General features: G+C 34.4%; 3 protein-coding genes, 1 long non-coding RNA gene and 1 pseudogene across 4 annotated transcripts; 3 read left to right on the top strand and 2 right to left on the bottom strand.

Moving 5' to 3' along the window:
• On the bottom strand, positions 5,608-7,578 carry LOC109128033. The gene is made up of 2 exons (XM_019233707.1): positions 6,741-7,578; positions 5,608-6,665 (listed from the first exon to the last, which is right to left on the bottom strand). The coding sequence occupies exons 1-2, from the start codon at positions 7,576-7,578 to the stop codon at positions 5,608-5,610; spliced, it is 1,896 nt and encodes a 631-aa protein (XP_019089252.1).
• Positions 11,364-13,057, top strand: LOC104732953 (annotated as a pseudogene).
• Positions 17,177-18,921, bottom strand: LOC109128110. The gene is made up of 5 exons (XR_002034569.1): positions 18,652-18,921; positions 18,360-18,416; positions 18,094-18,152; positions 17,937-17,998; positions 17,177-17,447 (listed from the first exon to the last, which is right to left on the bottom strand). It is a non-coding gene; the product is annotated as an uncharacterized LOC109128110 (long non-coding RNA).
• On the top strand, positions 19,972-22,120 carry LOC104732952 (transcription factor BIM3-like). Its single transcript, XM_010452559.1, has 6 exons — positions 19,972-20,256; positions 20,362-20,437; positions 20,523-20,618; positions 20,775-21,097; positions 21,499-21,628; positions 21,774-22,120. The coding sequence occupies exons 1-6, from the start codon at positions 20,102-20,104 to the stop codon at positions 21,873-21,875; spliced, it is 882 nt and encodes a 293-aa protein (XP_010450861.1). The 5' UTR covers positions 19,972-20,101; the 3' UTR covers positions 21,876-22,120.
• On the top strand, positions 23,454-24,416 carry LOC104734035 (putative B3 domain-containing protein At5g35780). The gene has a single exon (XM_010453547.1). The coding sequence runs from the start codon at positions 23,454-23,456 to the stop codon at positions 24,414-24,416; it is 963 nt and encodes a 320-aa protein (XP_010451849.1).

The following is a 25,421-nucleotide window of genomic DNA, read 5'->3' as shown; positions in this document are numbered from 1 at the left end:
AGCTGAATGGGAAGATAGAAGCATTGAACATTCATGTCAAGAAGTTGGAGAATCAGGTTATTCAGACTGCTGGGTCTGTCAAACGACAAGAGGGTTTTCTTCCTGGAAGAACTGAGTCAAACCCTAAACATGCTTGCAATGCCATATCTGTGAGGGATGAAGATGTTGTTGAAATTGCTTCTGCGGAACTGGGTGAAAAATCGACAAAATTCTCGGTTGTAGATGATGGTGTCGATCGGCACCACCTGGGTATCGATCAACACTCATCTCAGATGGAACCAAAAGCTGCGAAATCTCAAGTTCCAACAGTTGAAAGGGTCTACAAGCCTAAGGTTCCTTTTCCCAAGCCAAGAAAGTCTAAGCAAGAGATGGAGGAAGCTAGATGCAAAGCAATGATGGACAAGGTGATGATTGAGATGCCTTTAATTGATGCAGTAAAGCTTTCACCACCTCTTAAGCGGTATGTGAAGAGAATGGTATCCAATGGTTTGAGCCCTGAAGAAGGAGCCTTGCTAACTAAGGATGTTAGTGCAATTCTGTTGAACCAGCCTGTTCAGAGGAAGAAGGAGAGAAAGCAGGAGGTGGTTGTCTCTAAGGAAGTGAGTGCAATCATTCAATGTAGGACTGCTAAGAAGTTACCAGATCCTGGAAGCTTTGTACTTGATTGCTCAATCTCAGCAGGAAGGTTTTCTCACTCACTTTGTGACCTTGGCTCTAGCATCAACTTGATGCCACATTCTGTTGCTGTGAGACTTGGGATGACAGAATTCAAGCCAACTCAGATTTCTCTAATCCTAGCTGATCGATCCAGAAGAACTCCTGAAGGTGTTTTAGAGGATATTCCAGTTAAGGTTGGCAACTTCATGATTCCCACTGACTTTGTGGTGCTGAAGTATGATCAAGAGCCTAAAGATCCTCTCATCTTAGGAAGATCTTTCTTGGCTACAGCTGGTGCCATCATTGATGTGCAGAAGGGACACATAGCACTGAATGTGGATGGTTTGAGTTTGCATTTTGAGATGGATAAGCTGAGGAGGGCTCCTACTATTGATGGACAGACTTTTTCTGTTGAAAAAGTTTCTGCAACACGAGCATCAGGCTCAGTGTCGATCGATGCCACCAAGAGGGTATCGATCGACACCCCTCCACGACCGCGACAAAGCTTGTCCAAAACTGATGCTCCAAGTCAGAAACCTGTTCCCAAACAGAAGAGTCATCAATCCACACTCCAGAGCCCTCAGGTAAGGCCAAGGTATGCATCTTCTTCTCCTAAACTTCCTCCTATCATCAACAAGAATTTCAAAGAGATAAAAACTGTTTTGCAGTTAACCAAGCCACGAGATTATCGTAGAGCGCTTGTTTCTTCTGTTGATGATTTTGCAGGACATAAGAGAGGCAAACCAATCCCTAAATCCCACCCTGGTCCTGTTCCTCACATCCTTGGCAAGCCTCATGCACCTAAAGCTTATACACCACCTTGGATGAAGAGGATTTCAATGCCATGTTCTGATCCTCCAGATGCATGAGCTCCAACACAGTCAAGCTAATGACTGAAAACAAGCGCTTAGTGGGAGGCAACCCACTGGTAGGTTTTTCTTTTTCTTTTGATTTTGATTTTTGTTTATTTTATTTTTATTTTTGCTTTCCTCTTACTTGATAACACTGGGGACAGTGTTGTTTAAGTCTGGGGGAGGTTAGTTACTAACTATGTTTTCTGTTTTTGAGTTTCAGTTGTGTCAGTCAAAACCATAAAGTTTGAGTCAAATTTTTCAAAATTTTTCTTTTTGTCTTTGGGAATTATGATCTTGACTAATGATTTCTCTTATTTGGCTAACACTCTAATGATTATTTGTTTATGCTTGATCTCAGAACTGAAGCTTAGAAAGACTATGAGCCTTATCAACAATCCTGAAAGCCCTTATTCAATGGATATCTGATTGATCTAACGTTGTCTCAACTTTTATCAGGATTTTAACCGGACTTAATCTCTTACTTTGGGGTTGGAAATCAGTGGACTAGACTTCTTCTTCAGGCCATACAAGACAGTGCAATTTTTCAAAGTATGTCTCCCCTCTCTCTTCCCTTCAGTGCTTTTTTAAAAAAAATCAGAAAAAGAGAGAATAAAAGATGAGATGATTTTGATCAGTTTAGAGAGGTAGGTAAATTACCTGTGACCTCATTATTCTACTCTTGAGTCAAATGATCACACAAAGCTTGGAAGCGAGGGGTAGGTAAATTACCGATGACCCCGGTATTCGCTTACACCTTTGAAAAAAAAAGAAGAAAAAAAAAATGGAAGTGAGAAAAGGGAGAGGAAAGGAGATGTAAGAAGAATGTCTTGGCCTGAAGAGAGTCCATATGCCACTGATCAATACACCCAAGGTAAGAATTCACCTTATTTGTGCTTTAATATTGACTAATGAGATGACAATGGAGATTTCAGAGATTCCAAAGGATTGTGGGATTTGAGTAAGGAATGTTGATGCTTATCATGGTTAAGTATAAGAAGTAAGTTCTTGAGTCAGGTAAATGAAGAGTGTGAATAAAGAATCATCATGCAGTTGAGTGAGTTCCCTGTTTTCAAACCTCTTTCACAGGTCTAAGTTTCTGTTTTGCTTGAGGGCAAGCAAAGGCTAAGTCTGGGGGAGTTGATATATCATGGTTTTTGTGGTTTTTAACCATGATATAAGGAGTCTTTTAGTGTCTTTTCATTTGTTTCTAGATTGTTTTTGAGTCTTTACAGGTTTTTAGCATGGATGGAGCAAAGTGGAGCGATTTGGATCAGTTTGGAGCAATAATTCGGAGGAAAAGAACTTGGAGTCAGAACAGAGAGGGAGTGTCGATCGACACTGCCTTAGCATCGATCGACACCCTCTTTAGGCGATGAAGAATCACAAATTTGGAAGTTTTACAAATCTGCCCCAAAGTTTTCCATATTTGCAACATAAGTCCCTGACGTGTTTTAGGACATATATATATAGTTTTTAGGTTTTCCAAACCCTTAAGTTTTATTCTAGCAAGTTTTATTTTTCTGCAACCCTGAGAGATTTTTGAGAGCTATTGGAGAGAGAGATCTGAACTGCTTTGAGAGAAGAATTCTTAAACTCCTTTCTTACTCTTTTAATCTCTATTGCTTATTATTCAGAATCATGTCTTGTTCTTCATTGATTATGTCTGAGTAGTTTGCTTGTTAGGTTTAGGGTTTTTCACAGGGATTTTATGAATTATTAGATCTGATTATTTAGGATTCATTATCTATCTAGATCTTCATCTTAGGTTGTTCTTCATATTAATCCTTGATTGGCCATCTAGAATTAATACTTTAGGAAAATAAATTGATATGAGAATATAATTGATTTTCCTGATAAAACCTTTTGATGAGCAAAATTATTTCTTGCAAAGAGATTTGATTTAATAATTTTGTGAACAATCTAAACCTGATTTTATTGCTGATTTTTAACCTAGAATTTTACAAAGAGATTTGGATTTTCTGGTTTTAAATTTAGATATTATTTGCAGTGAGAACTGATTTAATTTACAAAAGTGTTTAGAGTTCTAGATCTGTTCTTAATTGTTTGAATCCTAATTTATTTTATTGATTTAATATTTCATAATTTCCTGAGAAATTCCCTAGGCCTAGCTTTTTGATCTTCTGAATTTACAACAGCTTTTATTTAATATTTTGCATTGTTTTTATTTTAATTCAATTTAATCTGTTTAGCTTAATTATAAAACTCTATAATTTATTGTGTAGTCTTGAGTCCTTGTGGAATTCGACCCCTAAGTACTGCATTGATCTCTTAATTTGAGAGAGTAGCTCTAGGGTTTAATTTGAGCATATCATTGTTCAACATATACTTCTTCTTGTAAGATCCCATTTAAGAAAGCACTCTTCACATCCATCTGAAACACCTTAAAGTTCAGAATGCATGCCATTCCTAAAAACAGTCTTATTGACTCAAGCCTTGCTACTGGTGCAAAAGTTTCTTCAAACTCTACACCTTCGATCTGAGTATAACCTTGTGCAACTAATTTTGCTTTATTGCGAACAACAACACCACTCTCATCTATTTTGTTTTTGAAAATCCACTTAGTACCAATGATATTCACATCTATTGGTCTACGAACCAGTTCCCAAACATCATTACGCTCAAACTGTTCCAGTTCTTCTTCCATGGCTATAATCCAAAAATCATCTTGAACAGCTTCTATATGGTTCTTTGGTTCGATCATGGACACAAAACACTCATAGAAAACAGTTTCTAGAGTTGTAAAGTAACTTGTCATCTTCTTAAAATCAATCTGCACTCCTCGAGTCTTCATTTTCTCATTTAAGTCCCCAATAACATCAGATGCAGAATGATTCTTATGAACTTGTTGCACTTCTTCTGGTTTTGTAATAGAACTGTCCAACTCAGAAACTTCTTTGTGGGCTTGAGTGATGCTTACCTGTTCTGAATCACTGTCTGAATCATCACCTTGTACAGCTACAGATTGATCATCAAAGACTACATTTACTGACTCCATGATTAAACATGTACGCCTGTTATAGACTCTGAATGCTGTACTACTCTCCGCATAACCCAAAAACATGCCTTCATCACTTCTGGAGTCGAATTTGCCAAGATAATCCTTGTCATTTAAGATATAGCATTTGCATCCAAACACATGGAAGTAACTCAGATTTGGTGTTTTGCCTCTCCACAACTCATAGGGTGTTTTTGTAGTATCTCTTCGGACATAAACTCTGTTAATTATATAACAGGCAGTGTTCAATGCTTCAGCCCAGAATTTCTTAGGAACTTGATTTCCATGTATCATTGCTCTTGCCATTTCCTGAAGAGTTCTATTCTTCCTTTCTACTACTCCATTCTGTTGTGGTGTCCTTGGTGCTGAGAATTGATGTGCAATCCCATGCTGTTCACAGAACTCCTTCATAGCCTCATTTTGAAATTCTCCACCATGATCACTTCGAATTTTCTTGATTCCTCCTCGTTCATTAAGTAGCTGTAAAGCTAAAATCTTGAAGCTGTCGATTGTATCTGACTTCTCACGAATAAAACGAACCCAAGTGTATCTGGAGTAATCATCAACTAAAACAAACACATATTTCTTTCCTGCTAGGCTTTCCACTTGCATTGGTCCCATTAAATCCATGTGAACCAGTTCCAGAGCTGATTTTGACTGAACATCTGGAACCTTTTTGTGCTGAATTTTGACTTGCTTTCCCTGATTACAAGGTCCACACACCATATTATCTTCTCCTTTAAGCTTAGGTACTCCTCGAATTATCTCTTTATTCACAAGAGTAGCAAGGTTTCTTGTATTCATGTGTCCAAGTCGTTGATGCCATAGATCTATACTTCCTCGAGCACTGTAGCATTTGATTGAATGTTTTTCCCACATGTAACAATTATTCCCAGATCTTACACCGTATAACTTGACAGTAACTGACTCATCCAGTGCTTTGCAATCAATTTTTGTGAATAAAACTGACAATCCTTCATCACAGAGTTGACTAATGCTTATTAAATTTGCACGCAATCCTTGAACTAGATAGACATTCACCAATTGTGGAAGCTCTGTATCACGTGTTGTACCTTTGCCTTATATGAAACCATGACTTCCATCTCCAAATGTTACTGTACCTCCTTTCAATTTCTTAATATTCTGTAGATTACTCTTGGTTCCAGTCATATGTCTTGAGCAGCCGCTGTCAAAGAACCAAGGCTCCGTGTCTTCTTGTTCTTCAGTGATCATAGCCATATCGCACATTGGTTCCGTTTCTTCTTGTTCTTCAGTAATCATGGCCATATTGCATCTAAACCCAGATCCAGAAGCTACCATTGATCCCGATTGATATAGGTCAGCTTTCTTCATCCAAACTTGTCTTCTAATTCCATTCCAGAAGAATCTTCCTTGTTGCTTTAAGGTACAGACCTTCTGCCAATATTTGTAACAAAAACGTTTGTAGTGACCGATTTTCCCACAAAAATAACACCTCAAAGATCCATTAGAAACACCATAAGATGTCTCCTTCTCAGACTGATAGGCTCCAGCAGATACGAACTTGGTTGTCTGTGATTTAGCTCCCTTGTTCTCAGTAAATCCCAATCCTCTATGAGTTTTCTCAGTTCTCCCATAGCTCAAAATTTTGTCAAGCTGCTTTGTTCCTGCGAACATATGAATCTTCCTATGTTGTTGATCTAATTCAGATTGTAGTTTTGTAGATTTTTTTCTTTCTTTAAGTAGCTCTTCTTCAAGCTTGTCTGCTTTTGCAGATAAGAACAACTTCTCTTTCATCAGATCTAGCGAATCTTTAGCCAGCTTTTTCTCATCCACCAATTCATTCTGTAATGACATAACAAGTGCTTCTAAACGAAGTTTTTCAGTAATCAAACCTTGATTTTCTTTTCCTAGCGAAATAAGTGTATTTCGCACTTCTTTGTAACTCTGAACAATGTCAAGAACTTCTTCTCCTTCTGATTCTGAGTCAGTTACTTCTTCCCCATTCTCAAATTCAGTGATTCCCACCATAGCTACTAAATTAATGAGTTCTTCTTCGCTGCTGCTATCACTATCTGACTCATTCTCAATGCTAATCATAGACTTTTCTTTCTTGAATTTAGAGTTACTCACACATTCCTCATGTGTGTGGCCAGTCCCTTTACAGATTGTGCACTTGGCATCTCATAACTTGATTGTTGGACACTCTTGAATAAAATGACCATATCCCTTACATTCATGACACTGCATATCAGCCTTTTTGTCTTCACTTGTCTTCTTGAATGAATTGTTCTTCTTTTGACCTTGACCTTGTTCTATCCTTCTCAGAGCTCGATCAAATCTTCTTACCAACAGACTCACAGCATCTTCTTCTCCTTGATCAGATAGGTCTTTGCTTACTGCTAGAGCTATTCCTTTTGGTTTCTTAATCCCATTAAGTTCCATCTCGTGTGCCTGTAGCATTCCTACTACTTCACCATAACTGAGATTATCTAAATCTTGTGAGACCGTTAAAGCTGTTTTGTATCCCATGAACCTAGATGGAAGACACCTTAGAAACTTTTTGACTAACTTTTGATCCTTATACGTCTTCCCAAGAGTTAAGGCTTCTTGTGCTAGAGCACTCAACTTTGAACTAAAATCTGAGATCGATTCATGTTCCTCCATCTTTAGATTCTCAAATCTAGAAGCCAACATATCCTTTCTTGAACTCTGCACTTTAGTTGTACCTTCATAATGAATTTGAAGGATATCCCATGCTTCTTTAGCAGTTTCACACCCTTGAATCAACTCAAACTGTTTTCTCCCAACACTGCAATGAATTGCACTTAAAGCCCTTGAGTTGTATTTTGATCTCTTTTGTTCGTTATCAGTCCAGTCTGCCTCAGGTTTTGGAATTCGCTTGCCTGATTCATCCTTGATCGTTGGTTCCTCCCACTTTTCTAGAACAGTCTTCCAAGCAAGACGATCAATACCTCCTATGATGGATTTGATCCTTGACTTCCAAAACCCATAGTTTCCATCATCCAAGATGACTTTATTGTTGTTGATCAGATCTCCGTAGCTCTCCATATTGTCCGCAGAATCTCACCCGTAATATTCTGAACAAGTGCCGCTCTGATACCAATTGAAAGTGTGAGAACTTATGATCTGAACAATGAAATAAAGATTTCTTTAAACTCTCTTTTGATTAATAGAAAATCTGTTTACAAGTTTGTTCTAAACAATTTTCTAATCTCTCAAAACTCTCTTTAAAAAAACCTCACGCTCTCTCTATGTTCTTAGCTCTTTTCTTTTCTTAAAGACTAAAACTTAATAGCTAGGTTAACTTTCTCTTGTTTGTGCTAAAGCTTACAATCAGCCTTAGCACCCTATTTATAGAACTAAACCTTTGCCACATAAGAGGCAAACTGCCTATTCTAATCCTAATAGGAATTGGACAATTTCCTTTTTCTTTATGCTTTAGGAAATTTCCCTCTTTCTTCATGTTTACATTCCTATTGTAAACATGAAGCTCTTTAATCTTCCAGAAGCTTCTTGGGCCTTCTAATCCTGTGTAAATCTTCCAGCTTGATAAACGCCGATATAAATAACCTGACACTCTGTTTTTGTACTAATGCTGAGTTCTTCTGAAGTAGTTCATCCTCTTGTTCAAATGTCGCATCTTCAGATGGCAGATGCAACTCTTGTTTTTCAACATAAACAAGATAAGAAGTTATGACGTCTGCTTCGATGGACCTTTTTCATGATATGCTTGCTCTGCAAATGCAACAAGTTCAACTTGATCTTGGTATAGTCTTGCTGGATGCAAAACTGTCAACAAATACTTAATATGAGCACTATTGGAACTGTGTTGGACATTTTGTGTTTTCTACATCACTATATATTTAAACCGTTTAATCTAAACCAGAGTCTAATATACCTACTTCACTATGATCTCATGATTTTCTCTGTCCACAGATAAAGTTTCTCGAATGCAAATATCAAAGAATTGATGATTATTTTCTCTGTCCATCTTGTAGAGTCACCCAGCGGACAACATTTCCTCGTCAAGTGGTATAGTATCTATTTAACTTTGGAGTTTGGTGTGTACCATTTTTTTTATTGGCTTGAGTACCTTATCGGCTCTATCATGTTTTTTCCAGGTACTGTGAGGACATGGATGACTTTGAGATACTGATGCATGCAACAGAAAAAAGTTCATGGTCTTAGAGAAATGAGGAATCAAAAGACTTTAAGAAGACTATGATCTATACAGACGATATTGGAGATCTTTGCATTTCCGTTGGACATATATAGTGAAGGCTTTTTGTGTCTTAGCTAGTTCTTCTAGTGGACTCAAGCTTAATTGCATCTATTTTGTTGGCCATAACTTTGGTGTTTATGATCTTACCGCCAAAACTCTCACTACCTTGTTCACAGGAGATGATGTTCCCTTCCGGAACTTGGGCTTCCCTTACTGGCCTCCTCCATTTCTTCTCTCCTAATTAATCACCATGGCTCTTGCACGTGTGATTGCCTGTCTACTAGTATTGTAATTAAAGAAACAGACTGAAAGAGAAACATTGGTCTTCAAAAATGATAGCATATGATAACTTGATAATTATAAATAAGCGTCTAGAGTCTTCTGCTTCCTTCTTTGGTACGTGATACCATAACGTATCATTTTTAAGCCCAATGTTTCTCTTTCAGTCTGTTTCTTTGATTGCAACAAATAGTTCGTATTTGGTAAGATTGCCTTAAATTTCATACACTCCTCTTAATATTAGCAAAACAACTGACCCTCGATTGTTTGTCTCTTCACTGAACATATATTTTTTTCTTTTTTTGTCAATGAACATAATCTATATAAACAATTTTGAAGTAGAGACTAAAATTTATGTTAATAAGCTAAAATTTAACACCATGGGACCTGGGACAACAATAATTTATATATATTATTATAATTTACTCAACTTAATTAAATATGTTTAATAATCAAATATTGACGGTATTAACAAAATAGTAAAACAAAGATTTACCTGCGTTGTAATACCGAATTAATGATATTTTAAATTTGTATTAATATTGTTAATTCGACCTCTTCAGTTGAATATAGATAAACCAATTAAGCTGCAGCTTTTTCCTTCTTGCAAATCTAGTTTTTACTATTTAACTGGGATCAAGTGACCCCCTTCTTCTTGACAAAGACGTTTTTACTTGGACCGAACTTAACATGAAAATTAAAATCCAGAGTGACAATTGTAAACAGAGACTTTCAGAGAGAAAGAGACCAAAACAAAGAAGTTCGGATTGTGAAATAAAAATAAATAAATAAAATTCCGTAAAAAGCTGAAAAGAGACTTTTGAGAGAATAACACGACAGATGTGTGGAGGAGGGTCCGTTCTTTAACTAGACAAACTAAAATCCAAAGGACTTTTCAATCCCGAAATGAGTTTCGTAGAAGACAACAAACTTAACTATCCCTGGATTGTGAGACAGTCTCGCGTGTTATAAAATTATTGCTCGGCGTTTGGAGTTTGGTCCATCTTCATCTGCAGTCCATGAGGAGTGTTGTGTCATACGAAATACCAAATTTAAATACTAGTAAAAAGTAATAACATAGTTAGAAGTTAGACTCAAACTCAGCTTAATTTACGTCATCGCTAAGATTAATTAGTACTAATATATATAATGACCAGGATATTAAGAAACCACAATAAATGCTATATTTTACCAAAGAAATAACATAGCATTTATTAAGAAAGCTTAGAAAGCTTCTTAAAACGTGTTTACAATTGATTTTAGAAGACTTTACGTAAACAAATCTTCACAAACAGTTTTAAACATTTTCATATTAGATTAATATCTGTAATCTGTGTTTTTTTGAATAAAAAAAGTCTATCATCCCACTAACAAACCAATGAAGAAGTCTATCATCCCACTGATGCATACATTACATAACCAGTATCTTAAGTAAAACATACCATTACTTCAATACATATATCCAATCATAACTTTCACTTATTTGATTAGCTAGTTACAAAACTATATTGTGAAAATGTTTGAATATTAAATATTTGAAAGTCCTAATATTTCAGAATATATAATTATCCATTTATAATTTCTAATTTCAATTTTATTTTAAGATTCAAATTTTTGATAGAACTATAAACTATTAATAAACCAGAATAACTTTTAGATAAGTCTAAACATCTAATTTGAGAGAAACACTTAGGGGGTATATTGAAACTATGATTTTATGGGATTTAGGAAATTTGGAATTTTGATAGATTTTAGGGAAGTTGATATGATTTAGGGTGAAATTCTTTCAAATCCCACCTAAAACCATGAGATTAGATTTCTATATTTTTAACTAAACAAATCATCTCCAATCCTCCAGAATCCCTAAAACTTATTAAAATCAAAATCCACAAACTGTTTTGAATAACAGTGGATTTTAAAGTAGATTTTTAAATCATCATTTCAATAACAGTGAATTTCATGAGACTTTTTAAAATACATGATTGAATAACATAGGATTTGTAAATTTTACACAAATCACTTAAAATGTCAAGTTATTATCTTTCTTAACATCTCTTCTGAACAATAGTATATACTTGCAATGCCACAAATTATCTTCTCATCCCATGTGTAGTGAGCATCGCCATGACGTCGTTTGACATGTTGCGTTGATGTTGTTGTCGGTGCAGTTATAGTTAGTCATAGAAATTAGAAATGATATTTGTGCATTTATAGTTTGTGTATTCAATTAAGTTGTACAACTAAAACAACCCCATTTTACCCAAAAAAAGGAAAAAAGAAAAATTAAAAACAACCCATCATAACTTACTTCAATATTTCAATCAAACTTCAAATACTCAATGGCCTCAATAAGCTTAGTTCAAGCTTCCATAGCCATCGTTTCCTTACTCCTTTGTTTCTTCTACCTCTTCAAGAAACCTCATAAAGGCTTCCTTAGAAACTGGCCAGTTCTTGGGATGCTTCCTAGTCTGCTCATGGAGTTCCATCGAATCTATGACTTTAGCGTGGAGAGTCTCGAGAAGTCTAACTTGATGTTTGTATTCAAAGGACCGTGGTATTCTGGAATGGATATGGTGTTTACTGCTGATGACAAAAATATTCGTCATATGATGAACTCATCAAGCTCCTCCAATTACACCAAAGGTCCTGACTTCAAAGAAGTGTTTGATGTTCTTGGAGATGGGATACTCACCGCGGACTCGGAGCTATGGAAGAGTCTGAGGAAAGTTTCTAAAGCCATGGTCGACCACCAAGGGTTTCAAAAGTTGTCAATGAGTACCACGAGAAAAAAACTCAAGGACGGGCTTGTTCCTCTTTTCAATAGTATAGCTGAGGAAGAAAAGGTCGTGGACTTGCAAGATGTGTTCAGGAGGTTTACGTTCGACACAACTCTAATTACAGTAACTGGGTGTGTTGATCCTAGATCTCTCTCCATTGAAATGTCAGAGGTTGGTGATTTTGGTAAAGCTCTCAACGATATAGGAGAAGGGATTATGTATAGGCATGTTAAACCAAAGTTCTTGTGGAAGCTCCAAAGATTGGTTGGATTCGGACAAGAGAAGAAGTTGTATAAAGCTAACGCCACTTTAAATCGAACTTTTAAGAAGTTTATATTAGATAAGAGGGAAGATATAAGATCAAAAGAGAATTTTAGTGGAGAAGGTCAGGATCTTTTGACATCCCACATGAAGCTAAATGCAACCATGTACTTAAAGTACCATAATGATGAGAAGTTTCTTAGAGACACCATGTTAGCTTTCATTCTAGCCGGGAGGGATACCACTGCTTCTGCGCTCACTTGGTTCTTTTGGCATTTGTCTCAAAACCCGCATGTTGTAACTAACATTCGCCAAGAGATCAACACAAATCTACCAAGAATAACCACGGGAGTTGGTGACCCCGAGAGGTCGTCTTATGATTCCATGGAGTTCTTGAACAAACTAGTGTATTTACGTGGTGCCTTGTATGAAGCAATGAGACTTCACCCTCCGGTTCCGTTCGAGCGCTTGTCTCCCGTAAAACCAGATGTGCTTCCGAGTGGGCATAGAGTCGACCCAAGTACGAAGATTGTAATCTTTATTTACGCGTTGGGGAGGATGAACGCAGTATGGGAGAAGATGCTTTGAATTTTAACCCCAAGAGATGGGTTTCGGAAACAAGAGGCTTTATAGAAGTGTCTTCCTCCAAGTTCTTTACATTTAATGCAGGCCCAAGAGCTTGCCTGGGTAAGGAGGTAGCTATGACTCTAATGAAGACAGTTGTGGTGGAAATATTACAAAACTATAATATTGAGGTTGTCCAAGGCCAAAAGATTGAACCAGCTCCTGGTCCTATCCTCCGCATGAAGCATGGTCTTCGCGTCAAACTTAATAAAAGATGCTCACCTTCTGCAATATAAATGGTCCAAATGTTTTTATGTTTATACTTGGGTTTCCTTCTATATGATTCTTTTTCTTTTTAGGATTAGAAAGAGTCACCATTAGTCTCATTCATACTAAAGGTTTTGTATGCATATTTATCATTTCAAATTAGTCACTTAAAGTTAAAAATTCCATAGCATCTTTTTTAAAAATGGGATAGTTCTTACTATAGCATCAAATTAGTTACGGAATGAGAGGATCTTTCAAGAAAAGTTTGCAAACCAACTCTCTCGATTAATTTATGAAATCAGAAGCATTAGTTGGCAACACTAACCATTTCGACCCAAAGAGACACTAAACCGACTCGGAAGCGCTCGTTGTTCCATGTGCTCATTCTTTAATGGTTCGGGTAGACATATCTCCGGTATTATACATTAAACTATTTCCGGTAGTGTTTTTTTTTAACCATTGGGCCATAACAAGCCAGTACATTAGTCAAATTCCTACATTCGTATAGAGCAGGACTCGATCCTTAGTGTGATGGTGGATTAAGAACTTATCATTGGCCAATGCACTAAGGTCACTTCACTATCTCCATACTGTTTCAAATTCAGATTTTGCAATTTATTTATTTATTTTAAAAACATGAAAATGGTATTTAATCTTGAAAATAAATAATTGAATAATATTTTTAATATTTGAAAGAGTACTATTCAGATCTTTCCAATTTTTTAAGTGAAAATTTTTTATTTATAAAATGATCCAAATATATTTATTTTTAACAAGTTTTCATTCTATACCAAATAAATTGTATTTTTAATCAATTTTAAATTTCATATTGTTATTTCATCCAATCAAATTAAAAATAAAAATTCAATAATAACTTATAAATTTTTTTTTTTCAAAAGAAAAGCTTCGGACCCTATTCTCAAACATGGTTTTCGAGTTAAACTCTATAAAACATAATCATCTTTAGGAATTTTACTACTCCTATCAAATTATTTGGTTATACTCATTATTGATAGGATAATGTGTACTTTCAACAAGAAATATATCGAAAAGTTAGTGTTAATGTTAGAATGGCTAAAAGTCAAAGTTTATTAGAAGTTTAGGCTAAAATTCATGGAAAATAGTTTTTTCTTATGATTATATTGGTAATAATTAATCCAGCAAAAAGAATTGTTCCCCGCAGGTTCAATGGAAAATGGAAATGAAATAGATGATAAATAGTTAGGATACTTTGTCTTTATAAATAAATAAGCGAGTGAACATTTTGTAAGTCGTACTAGATTCGGACCCGCACATACGTGCGGGATTGATTTTAAAAACTAAATTTACTAACATATTTGTAATCAATTTTTTAGAAATGTTATTAATATTCAAGATCCAAACTCTAATTTGGTTTAGATAAAAAGAATGATCAAATTTGTTTTTGTTATCAATAAAGACAATACATTAAAAAAAGTAGTAAGAAAAAACGGTATGTTTATTTTGGGACTGAAAATGCGTCTTGTCCCGTATATGTTAAGGTTTTTCTATCGTATAACTAAGGTTTTAATAATAATTTAACTATTTGAGATTTTATATTCTATCGTATAACTAAGGTTTTAATAATAATTTAAATATTTGAGATCTTATGCTGGTCTTTACGACCAAAAAAAAAAATTTACCTTTTTGATTTTTTCTCTTCCAATCAAAAATAATCTACTCCTAAAATGTAAAACAAAAAAATGTGAAGTTACAATTTATGTAATATATTAAAAAACAATTTATCTTTTATACCACACATATATATATCTTACACTATTTGTAGATAGATGCATAAATCTAGTACATAATGACATGTTGTTTTCATCTATATAATTCTAAATATAGTAAAATCAATCACAAGTAAAGTATATTACACATCAAGAAGTGCCTTGATTTTTCTCTTTCCTGTTTTTTTTTTTCAACCATACATTAATAAATTAAAAGAGCACTCCAAGATTGGTTGCCCAAACAGGAGGATAAGAGTTTACAACTTCTTCTCCCTGTTTTACCTTAGAAAATACAGACATTACAATCGTAATTTATTTTTAAAAGTCTTTTAATCACGCAATTTCAAAACTCTGATTAGACTATTAGACTATGGGCCAGTTCGTTTAATCATGCAAGTTCACGTTTTCTTAATCTGTCTCTGGTTTAGTTTTAGCGACACTAATTACCGAATTCATTACTTTTAAGTCGCTTACTTGTAATTTGAGGGTTGAAACGAACAGACCTTATAATATATTATTGAAAACTTGAGGGTTACAACTACAGTAACGTTATATTCTATTATAACATATATAAGTTATAATAAAATTTAAAACCTGTAGAGTTGTGCAAAAGGTGCGGTGTAGCTTGTGTATTCTACATTTTTTTTTATTGAAAACATTGTAACAGTTTTTCCTATGATTTTGGCTTTACATGTCACTCTGTATAAACCACAAAAAAAATGTGAGAAAACATAGGCTTAGGAAACTAATCCAATATTAGATTAAGAGTCTTAATATGTAACTGATGATGCTAAATTTATTCAAAAATGGCATATTCGTTGTCCTGTTAACCGCTCAGAGTCAAACCTTCCATCCTAATGTTCATGTGTACTTAATCTTATATACTTGCTTTTTGAAGTACAAAAAGCAAAATAATAACTTTAGTTTACATGTAATTTTGAGACTATAATACATGAATTTAATATATTATTGGTTTAGTGAATTAACTTAATAGTTGCTTTTCCTGGTTTCTTTTTTCTTATACTCAAGATGTCGCTGGGTCAATCTCCGAGGGAAAAAATCTGAAACAAATAAATAACTTGAGGTGAGAAAAAACACCAAAATAACTATTTTGATTTTATAGAACAAAAAAAAAACACCAAAAAACACTAAAAAAAACACCAAAAGAAATATTTTAATAGAACTACAACGATGAACCTGAGTGATCAGCTTGTCAATAGGAACAATATTTATACAAAAACAAATAAGCTATCATTTAGGGTTATAGAAAAATCTTTCATCATTAAAAATATATTTTTCTTAATAGTTATGGTTCCTAAAATCACTCCAAATGGTTAGGAAAATAATAATTCTAAATTTTCAAAAATACATTTACAACTGTGATCGATAAAGGAAAAACATTTGTTATATTGGTCAATATTTTAAGAAACAATCAATTAGTTTGTTATTAAAATGGTATACTGTTGACTGTTTTGATTTTTAATTTTCGATTAGTTATGGCAAGTACAAATTAGTATTGGAGATATTTAATTCTGATTTCTTTATTATCTATGTTTAATTGATTTTTTCGAGATTTTGGTATTAATTTCTGAGATTTTCCTAGATTAAGTTGCTAAGATTATATCAACTTCCTTATAAATTAAGCGTTAATTAGTTTTAATTAGTTGTTTAAATTCTAGCTAATTTTGTGGGTTGATTTATTTTGGATTTTATAATAGGTCTTAATTGTTTCCGATTTTATAGTATGTCTTAATAGTTTCTGATTTTATGTGTTATTATCATTTAATATTTGTTCGGCTAGTATAATTATTATCAGTCTGTTTGATTCCAATTTGATTTCAATCTGTTTGCCTCCTTATTTATATTTATCCCTATTCAGTTTTCAATGATATTTCATTGTAATAATCTCTTAATCTATGTCTACTTATTAAAAATACTTCCCTTTTAATAGTATAGATGTTCATTTAGTCCATATGGATAAAAAAATCATTCACGAGAAGATATCTCTATATTAGTAAAAGAGAAGTACAAATAGAATTCGGGTCGGGTCATAATAAAAAATTAACCCGAAATTAACACAATCGGATAACGGGTTGTTTATATCCGAAATCTCTAACTGGGTGATCCGAAATCTACAATAAATCATAAACATTAAACCTTAATTAAATATTAATCTTCAAAACAATTAAACAAATATCTTCAAAATAAATATGGTCGTTTTACGTTTCCTATAATTTAGGAATCATAATTACAATTATTGAGAGACGAAATAGTAATTCACTTTTACTCTCAAAGATATCCTATCTTAGCCAACTATATTTTCCCTAATCGTATGCATAATTTTAGTCAAATAAGGTCTTCTACAATTCGTTTCGGAAAATAAGGAATCGCTAAAACATATGATCTCATATCTTTACCAAATATATATCATCAAGTAAATGTTCCTTAATTTTAGTCAGCACAACTGGATTTTTAGTCCCGTAATTGATCTCCAAAACCTGTATCTAAAACTCAGTCCACTAAAATTCCGGAAATTTGATTACCGAATTAATTAGTGAATCAATTATGATAATGTATTATGAGAACATATTTTACCTATAAATACTCATTACTTATGCACATAAATCTCATACCTTCCAACAAAGTTTTTCAGCACATATCACTTAAGCTTACGAAATGGCTGCCAACTTAGCAATAACTGATCTTGCATCCATCAAGACCGTCCAGTATGGATAGTGGGAAAGAAGTGAAGAACATCGAAGATCCATTGCTTTCAGCTTGCTTTGATCTCAACAAATACTGTCCAGAAGCAAGAGCACTAACGTTTGAGGACATTCCATTGTACTTTACTTGGGATCCGAAAGAAAAATGCTTCATAAGAAGGAAAAGAACAAATGGGAATAGAAGGATTTCGTATATTCCAAGTAAGTTTGATGGAAATTTCTGTTTGAAACTCCTTTTCCATTTTCTAAAACGACCAAAATGTGATGAAGATTTGAGGACTTATGATGGTGTCTTATATAACTCATACAAGGACATGTATGTCCAGGGGATTACTTCAAGAATGATTATTCTTAATGTTTCAGTACTTAATAAAGATGTCAAAATTTCTATGCTTTATCATGTTTAAGTTGTTTAGTATTTCCATTTGTGAAATGATAATGATATTAATAAAGGATAAGTTTCTTTTCAAATTAAGTTTGGCAATCAATTTATCTAATTTCATATATGCAACAACCAATCTAACCTATCAATATCTTAATATTTAAAGTAGATGAGAATACTTACCATTATCAAATATGTTGGACAATGTCATCTCCAATCTAAGCTGTAGGGTTCCACGAAGATACCTGATATAATTACAGATGTTTAGTACAGTTCAGTAATATCATGTAAAAATTGCTTAAACACTCCTAATTATATAATCGGGAATATTAAATCTCACATTTGCAGTATTGTCTCTCCCTTTGTCCTTCCGTTTGATTACTATTCTTCACAATTGCACTGGAAAATTAGTACATATCAATCAGCACATATGAAACTAAAGAGAAGTTGAAAACTAGATAAAACGAATACTAACAATTAGTAAAAATCGTATAAAATTTAGCTAAATTCAAACTTGATAGAAGTGATAGTCGTTTAATAATTCCAGAACTAGATATCAACTTAACCAATTAACTAGAATTAGTTTACAAGATTAGTTAAACCCACCATATAATCTGCCGTTTATGATGTATGTGTCTTTGTCCATCTGTTTTTATAGATCTCCTTAACATATTCACAGAAAAATTGCAACATAACAATAAGACCATTACAAATTAAAGCAAAGGATACATATGAAATTTTCAGTGATTTATAACATCGACTACTATTTTTCTGATAGAATTGATAAAAATGGATAAAACCAATTATAATAATTACTCAAATTGCAAAAATAAAGCTAAATTCAAACCCATGAAGGTATTGATAGGGGTTTTATTTATCTTAATCATAATAAACTTACCCAATTAACTAAGATAGATAAGGAGATTTCTAAAACCCACAATTTAATCCGCCGTGTAAGAAAACAATCAACGGCAAATATATTTCTCCTTTCTCTTCGCGTTGAAGATTTAGTTGTTCTTCAGTACGACTGGGTCTCCAAAATTGTAGAACATAACTGGACTGTGTGATGGAAATAATCGGGTTTCAATCAATTCTCTCCAAAAGGATTAGAGATGGTGAAATGATTCGAGAAGTTGAGACGGTGTAAAGCAGTCGATCAGTTCTTTTGGGGAGGGTGATCGGAAATTAATGTCTTTTCCAGGCTTTTTTTTTAATATTAAAAACCCCACGTATGAAGCCCGATTGTTTTTTGACGATTTCTAAATAACTATAAACCAAAACTTCGGCCCACCTGAGCCCAATAACAACATCAGTGCAATATATTGGTCCATTTTAAAAATATACATACTATATTATTATGTGGATGAATTGTATATTGTATCCCCCAAATGTTTTCTATGTAAAATCATAAATAATACTAATATAGAGATACAACCATACTATACTAAACAGTTATTTAAAATGAACATGTATATAAAATTTTGTATATTGTATCCCCCAAATGTGTTCTATGTAAAATCATAAATAAGACTAATATAGAGATATAACTATACTATATACTAAACAGTTATTTAAAATGAATATGTATATAAAATTTTCCTCCGCGCTGTAGCGTGGGTCAGATCCTAGTATTGTTTAATATATAAGCTGAGATATATTAAAAGGGAGATAGATAAACGTCGTTTGAGGTCTTTCATACAACCCTCTAACATGAGAACGTAATTAAAGGGATGTGAATTATGTAAATTCATTTAATCATGTTCATATACTTATAATTTATTAGTCCTGAATTTAGCTATACTGAAATTTCTTAATCATGTTTTGTTATTAGAAATTCACATTCCATATTTGATTAAAAAATTCGTTTAGATAATGTATTTTATTTACAGATAATTTTTAGATATTTTAGAATCTTTTATTTTTTATTTGAATATTTTTAAAAATTTAATTTTAGATATTTTTGGGATATTCAGATATTTTATCTGATAATTTTTGGTATTTATAGTCGGTTTGTCACTGTAAAACTAATACTTTTCTAATTTCAGTTACCGAAACAGTATACTTTAGTTTGGTATCTATCTTCTTTTGATTCGGTACTGGTTCAATACTTTTGGTTTGGTTGAATTGACTATGACCACTACAAGTTACAACAATACAAAGCCTTATCCGTTTTTAAATGGGCTTTGACCCTCTCACAATATTTCTTTTTGTTTTTTTTTTTTTAAATTCTAGGCCTTTCTAACTTTTTGTTTTTGTTTTTTCCCCTTCGTCTCAATCACAGTCTCTCTCTCGTCTCGCCGGAGTTTCGTCTCACCGGAGTGTAGATTTCGTCATACCTCCTCAGAACTATGAACTCTCCTGACCTAGATGAGCAACTAGAAGCCGAAGTGTACAGTAACTTGCCTTCTCGAAACGATTCTTCAACAGTGAGGAGAAATCGAAGCTCGGGTAGATCGAAACATTCAGAGACAGAGCAACGAAGAAGAAGCAAAATCAATGAAAGGTTAATATAATGTTCAAAAGTTTCGATTTTTATCTGATTTTATTTTTTAAAAAGGGTCAATACTGAGTAGAAGCTTTCCTGATTTGTGATTCTTGGTGGGTACAGGTTTCAGAGTTTAATGGATATTATACCTCAGAATCAGAATGATCAGAAACGAGATAAAGCTTCTTTCTTATTGGAGGTTAGTTAAAAAAACGTATAGCTTTTGAACAGAACATGTGTTCCAGAATCAGAATCATGTTTTATTCTTTTACGTTGTATTTCAGGTTATAGAGTATATTCACTTTCTTCAAGAAAAAGTTCAGATGTATGAAGGTTCTCACCAAATGTGGTGTCAAACCCAAACCAAATTGATTCCTTGGGTATATTCTTTCTCCTATCTGGAGATTATATCTATCTTTGGTTGGTTTTGTTATATCAGGGAGAGAACTATGGTTTTATTGTTGTTTTCAATAATGTTCCATCTTTTGTTTCTGTAGTGGTCTATTTGACAATAGTTTCATGTAACTTTGATGCAGGGAAATAATCTTGGGTCTGTTGTGGAGGTTGGTGACCATCCTCAAATCGGTAATGATGAAGTTGCTGCTTCTTCTGGTTTCCTCTTGGATATGCAAAATTCTGTGGATTCTGATATCGACCGAGCAGTTAGTACCAAGATTCTTGAGCACAGTCCTATTTCAGCTGTTTCATCTTATGTACCTACCGAGACTTTGCCGCAGTTTGTTCAGCATGACTTTTGGCAACCAAAACCAAGCTGTGGACCAATTACTTGCAATACGAATGAACTGGTAAACTCGGACGAAAAAACATCACCCAGCTTGTCCACTGTCTGCTCACAAAGGTAAGATTTACATAGATGGAAAAAAGCTTTTGTGTGTTCTTTACTTAATTCATTCTCTTTAATATAGTAAAGTGTTGATTAAGGTTATAGTTAGGACTTAGGGATGTATATTCATTTCCTGCCTGTGTAAAAATTAGGGCTCATCTTTATACAGTGGCTGATCTTTTAACATATTTAGGCTAGGAAGTCTAAATAGCCTAGGCATAACCATAATGGTAAGTCGCTCTTTGAAATAGTGCTAATCTCCCTAAATAGGTGCTGATGCTGTTAGGTATGCAAAGATCCTAAAACTGCTATTGTACTTGGAACAGACTCAGGGTTCTAAAATGGAACAATTGGAGGAAATTTAGATGGAGATATTATATGGAAGCTCATACTGGTTTATGGTTTGATTTTGACAGGGTACTACACACACTGACTGAAGCATTTAAGTCATCAGGAGTCAACATGTCAGAGACTGTGATTTCTGTGCAGTTAAGCCTTCGGAAAAGAGCAGATCGTGAGTATTCTGTCACTGCATTTGGTTCTGAGGTATGCCTGTAAACATTTTTTTCATTTGAAAGAAACGAACGAAAAATAAGTCCACTACTATGCAAGACTGCAAGTGAATCTTATATATTTGATGTTTTGATGTTAATCTTAAATTGTATTTTGATGTTTTGATCTATTTTGCTAGGGTAAATGTGATAGCATCGCGGATGAAGAAGGGAATTCTCCTACTGAAATGGGAAGCTATTGCAAAGATTTAAATAATTCCGAGAAGAGAATAAGACGATAAAAAAATCTGGTTTTCTACTTTCAAGTTTATCACTGTTTGATATTTGTTATCGTTTAGTCGGGTTCAATTCGGTCCAGGGTATCAGTAGGTTTAGATTGGTGTATAGAGTTGTGCTACTTCTGTCGACCTGCAACTATTCTCATGACTAAGTAGAAAAGAAGAGATGTAGCCACTTTCAAAACTCCATAAGCAGAGAGATTACTCTATTTAATGGCATTTTTTTCAAGTATATGGTCTCCTAAATATATAACTTGCCCTTCTCTTTCTTACACTGCTGTACTCAAACTAGTACAAGTTGAAAACTCATATTTATTCTTTACTCCTATGTAAATATGACTGTCATATACAACAGATATGTAAGTGTTTGGTATGTAAATTATGAAACTCTTGTTCGATTACACAAGACAAGATGCTGGAACAATATAGAGATGAAGAGTAGACTCCGTAACAGCAAAGCCTCTGGCCTATTCAGAGTCTTAACTCCTCTTTGCTGACTCATCCACTTGTGCAACCTCAGGATTAGCCCATGTTTCACTCTTCTCACTTCCTTGAACCGTATCAGTATCCAACTCAGCAATTTGATTCAAATCAAATGCCTGCACAGATTGAAAAGATAGCTCATTCAGTTAACAATTTCACATGACATAAAACACTGCTTTGCATGGCTCCAAGCGCGATCAGGCGAGTTCAGGAGTAAAAAACTGAGAAGTTGTGGGCAAGGCCAAGCCTGAAGTAAAGAATAATCACTTAAAGAAGCAGACTTGTAAGGAACCAAAGTGCTTTCAGCAGCTTTTTTCCTCTCAGCACCAGCCTTAAACTCAGCAAGATACCTGTGATAGTCTCCCTTCATTTTTAGGTAAAACACTTTTTGGTTTATATAGTGGAAAGCTGGATGTAAACGAGCCAACGGGGAGAATCCTTTGGTTTGCGTGGTATAGGAAAATGAGAAAACTATATTGAGTTCTTCTCACATTTTTGGTTTATATACCTCAAGTTCTTTTTTGGGTTTTCGTCAGCTATTTTCATGCAATTATATGTTCAAATCTCAAGTTTTTATGTAGACATGTCTCATTGTAAAGTTGTGACAATACGGTTTGGTTTGTAAAGATTGATAAACTTTTGAGACTATCCACTGTTATTGTATAAAATTAAATACACAACAACAAAATGAAACAAAAACGAAGCTGCAGAGAAACTTCCTAAAAATTTTATCACTACTTCTCTTCTCACTCTCGGCGAAAAGGAAATACAAAGTAGGGACTAAATTGTAAATATGACATTACCCTAATCATCCAAATTAACTTGATCACAACGGCTATAATTAGTTACTAATCACAATAATTAAACTACTAAACTCAAAAGAAGAATGGAAAAAACAAAAAACCCTACCCCTAATGTAAGTATATAAGGCAAGAGAGGCACTTGTTCTCTTCAGTTTCGATCGTTTCTCTCCTCCTCTCAATAACAATTTCCTTTTTCGTGATCACATACGTCTTTCACTCTCACAACTTTTTGAGTTTTAAATTTCCGTATTCGATCACCATGAGTATGATTCATCTCACGGATTCAGGTAAGGATATGTGGTCGAATTTGATTTTACTTGCGGATACTGCGGTTATGGTTTGGGAAGAAGAACAACGTCGTCGTCGTGGAGAAGAAGATCGCGACAAGAGTTTCTTCTATCTTTTCCCGAGGAAGAGAAGGTCGTCTTTGGTAAAGAGAAGATACACACAATTACAAAACCCTAATGAGGCTTCTAGAATGTCTTATTCTTCATCGCTCGATGATCACGAGAGGGAAAACAAAAAAAACCCTAGTTTTTTTGATGAGCCTGTGGTGTATGATGCAGAGCTACGTGCAAAGAAGGGGAAATCTAAGATGTCTTCATCGTTCCTGAACCGTCGTTGTTATAATTACCCTTCGTTACTCCTCGGTTACAACACGGCTAAGTCTGAGAAGACAGAGACGAGCGACCCTCTTTACGAACCATGCCTAAAGGATAACACGACAAGCCGCAAGAGGCGTGCCGTGCAACAGAGGAAGGGCGGTAATTTCAAGAAAGCAAAGGTTGCTTCTTTCCCAAGGAGGACGGATACAGATGCACCGGATTGGATTTTTCAGGTGATGAGAAGAATGGGAGCTGATGCCGCAAACCCGTTGCTAATCTTTGAGAAGGGCCTAAAAGCGAGTGATGTGAAATCAGGCCAGAGTCGTCTCTTAATCCTATTCCAGCAGCTCATCAGGAACGACTTCTTGACGCCAGGGGAGTATCGAGCCATAAATAAAGACGAATACAAGGAAAACGACGATGATAATATTGGTGTTGGAGCGATTTTAGTAAACCAAAGATGTGAAAAGTGGGGTGTGCGTTTTAAGATATGGGCGATGGAGAAAGACAGTGGACACGGGACCTTGAATTACGCTTTGAACTGGGGGTGGAACGATGTCGTCAAGGGTAACCACTTAAAAAAGGACGACAAGATCAGTCTTTGGACTTTCAGGTGCCGTGGAGTACTCTGCTTTGCTCTTGAGACATACTAAGCTTCTTCCTTAATTTGCTATCTGATAATGTTTGATTTGTCTCTTTGAAACGTTGTAACTACTTGATTGATCTTAGCTTATTTCTTCTGCACAGTCATTGAATTTGAGGTTATGATCTAGTAATAACTTCTAGGAAGTGTTAATTAGGTAGCTACATTAAGGGGTCTTGATGTAAAACTCGTTTGGGTTCATCTCTTCTATTATATTAGTAGTAACTTGTGTAAACCAAATGTTGTCTCAGATATTTTCTCTCGTTTGAATTGCACATTTTTTTCATAAATAAATAATATGGTTTCTTGTTTTGTCTACTTTAGTTATTACTGCACTGTTCAATACCTTTGTGATGGAAATAATCAACACAATACACGGAGCGAAACAATAAGATCATGACAAACAAGTTTAGATTACTGCACTTGTTCACTAAGCTGTTCAGGTGATTCTTGAGGTTTTATGTATACAGTGAGTAACTTCTTGGAAGTCTTACTTAGTTCTCTCCTCTACTATAGTAACTTGTCTGTCCGTCTCCTCTGTTGTCTCAGATCTTTACATCGTTTGAAATGAACAAATTTGTTAAATATAGTGAGTTCCTCTTGTTTGATCTCATGATCTCCTGCTTCGACCTAATGAGTAATGAGTAATGTGTAATGACCAGAAGAAAGAAACAAACATGTCAAATTACAGAACTTAGGATTGCCATGTAAATTTGAGGTTGCTTTAAGGAAAAATTCAGTTCGAATAGGGTAAGAAAGATGAACATGGTGAACAATGATCAAATGTACATTGTGTTGATGCTTACAGTCATATCTGAAGTCCAGAGAGTGAGATTGTGCTGCATAATCAGAGTACTGTCCTTTTATGATTCAGAGTCTTCACTCCTCTTTACGGTTGATATGCAGAGCACTAGTAGTCCATGACAGATAGTGTTTGTCCTGTAAATGTAATCGCAGCCACTCCGTTTCATCATCTTCTGATGAAACAGAACAAGAATCCTGGAGTTGTCATATT

The sequence above is a fragment of the Camelina sativa genome, chromosome 12, assembly GCF_000633955.1.
Source record: "Camelina sativa cultivar DH55 chromosome 12, Cs, whole genome shotgun sequence".
NCBI lineage: Eukaryota > Viridiplantae > Streptophyta > Magnoliopsida > Brassicales > Brassicaceae > Camelina > Camelina sativa.
This window is presented reverse-complemented; position numbering and strand designations above follow the sequence as displayed.

Excerpts from the sequence above, each read along its gene's own strand:
- LOC109128033 (XM_019233707.1), bottom strand. The coding sequence starts at position 7,578 with ATGGAGAGCTACGGAGATCTGATCAACAACAATAAAGTCATCTTGGAT. Across the intron at positions 6,666-6,740 it reads TGATATGCAGTGTCATGAAT|GGACTGGCCACACACATGAG; the intron begins GTAAGGGATATG and ends CAATCTGTAAAG.
- LOC104732952 (XM_010452559.1), top strand. The coding sequence starts at position 20,102 with ATGAACTCTCCTGACCTAGATGAGCAACTAGAAGCCGAAGTGTACAGT. Across the intron at positions 21,098-21,498 it reads TCCACTGTCTGCTCACAAAG|GGTACTACACACACTGACTG; the intron begins GTAAGATTTACA and ends TGATTTTGACAG. Across the intron at positions 21,629-21,773 it reads TCACTGCATTTGGTTCTGAG|GGTAAATGTGATAGCATCGC; the intron begins GTATGCCTGTAA and ends CTATTTTGCTAG.
- LOC104734035 (XM_010453547.1), top strand. The coding sequence starts at position 23,454 with ATGTGGTCGAATTTGATTTTACTTGCGGATACTGCGGTTATGGTTTGG.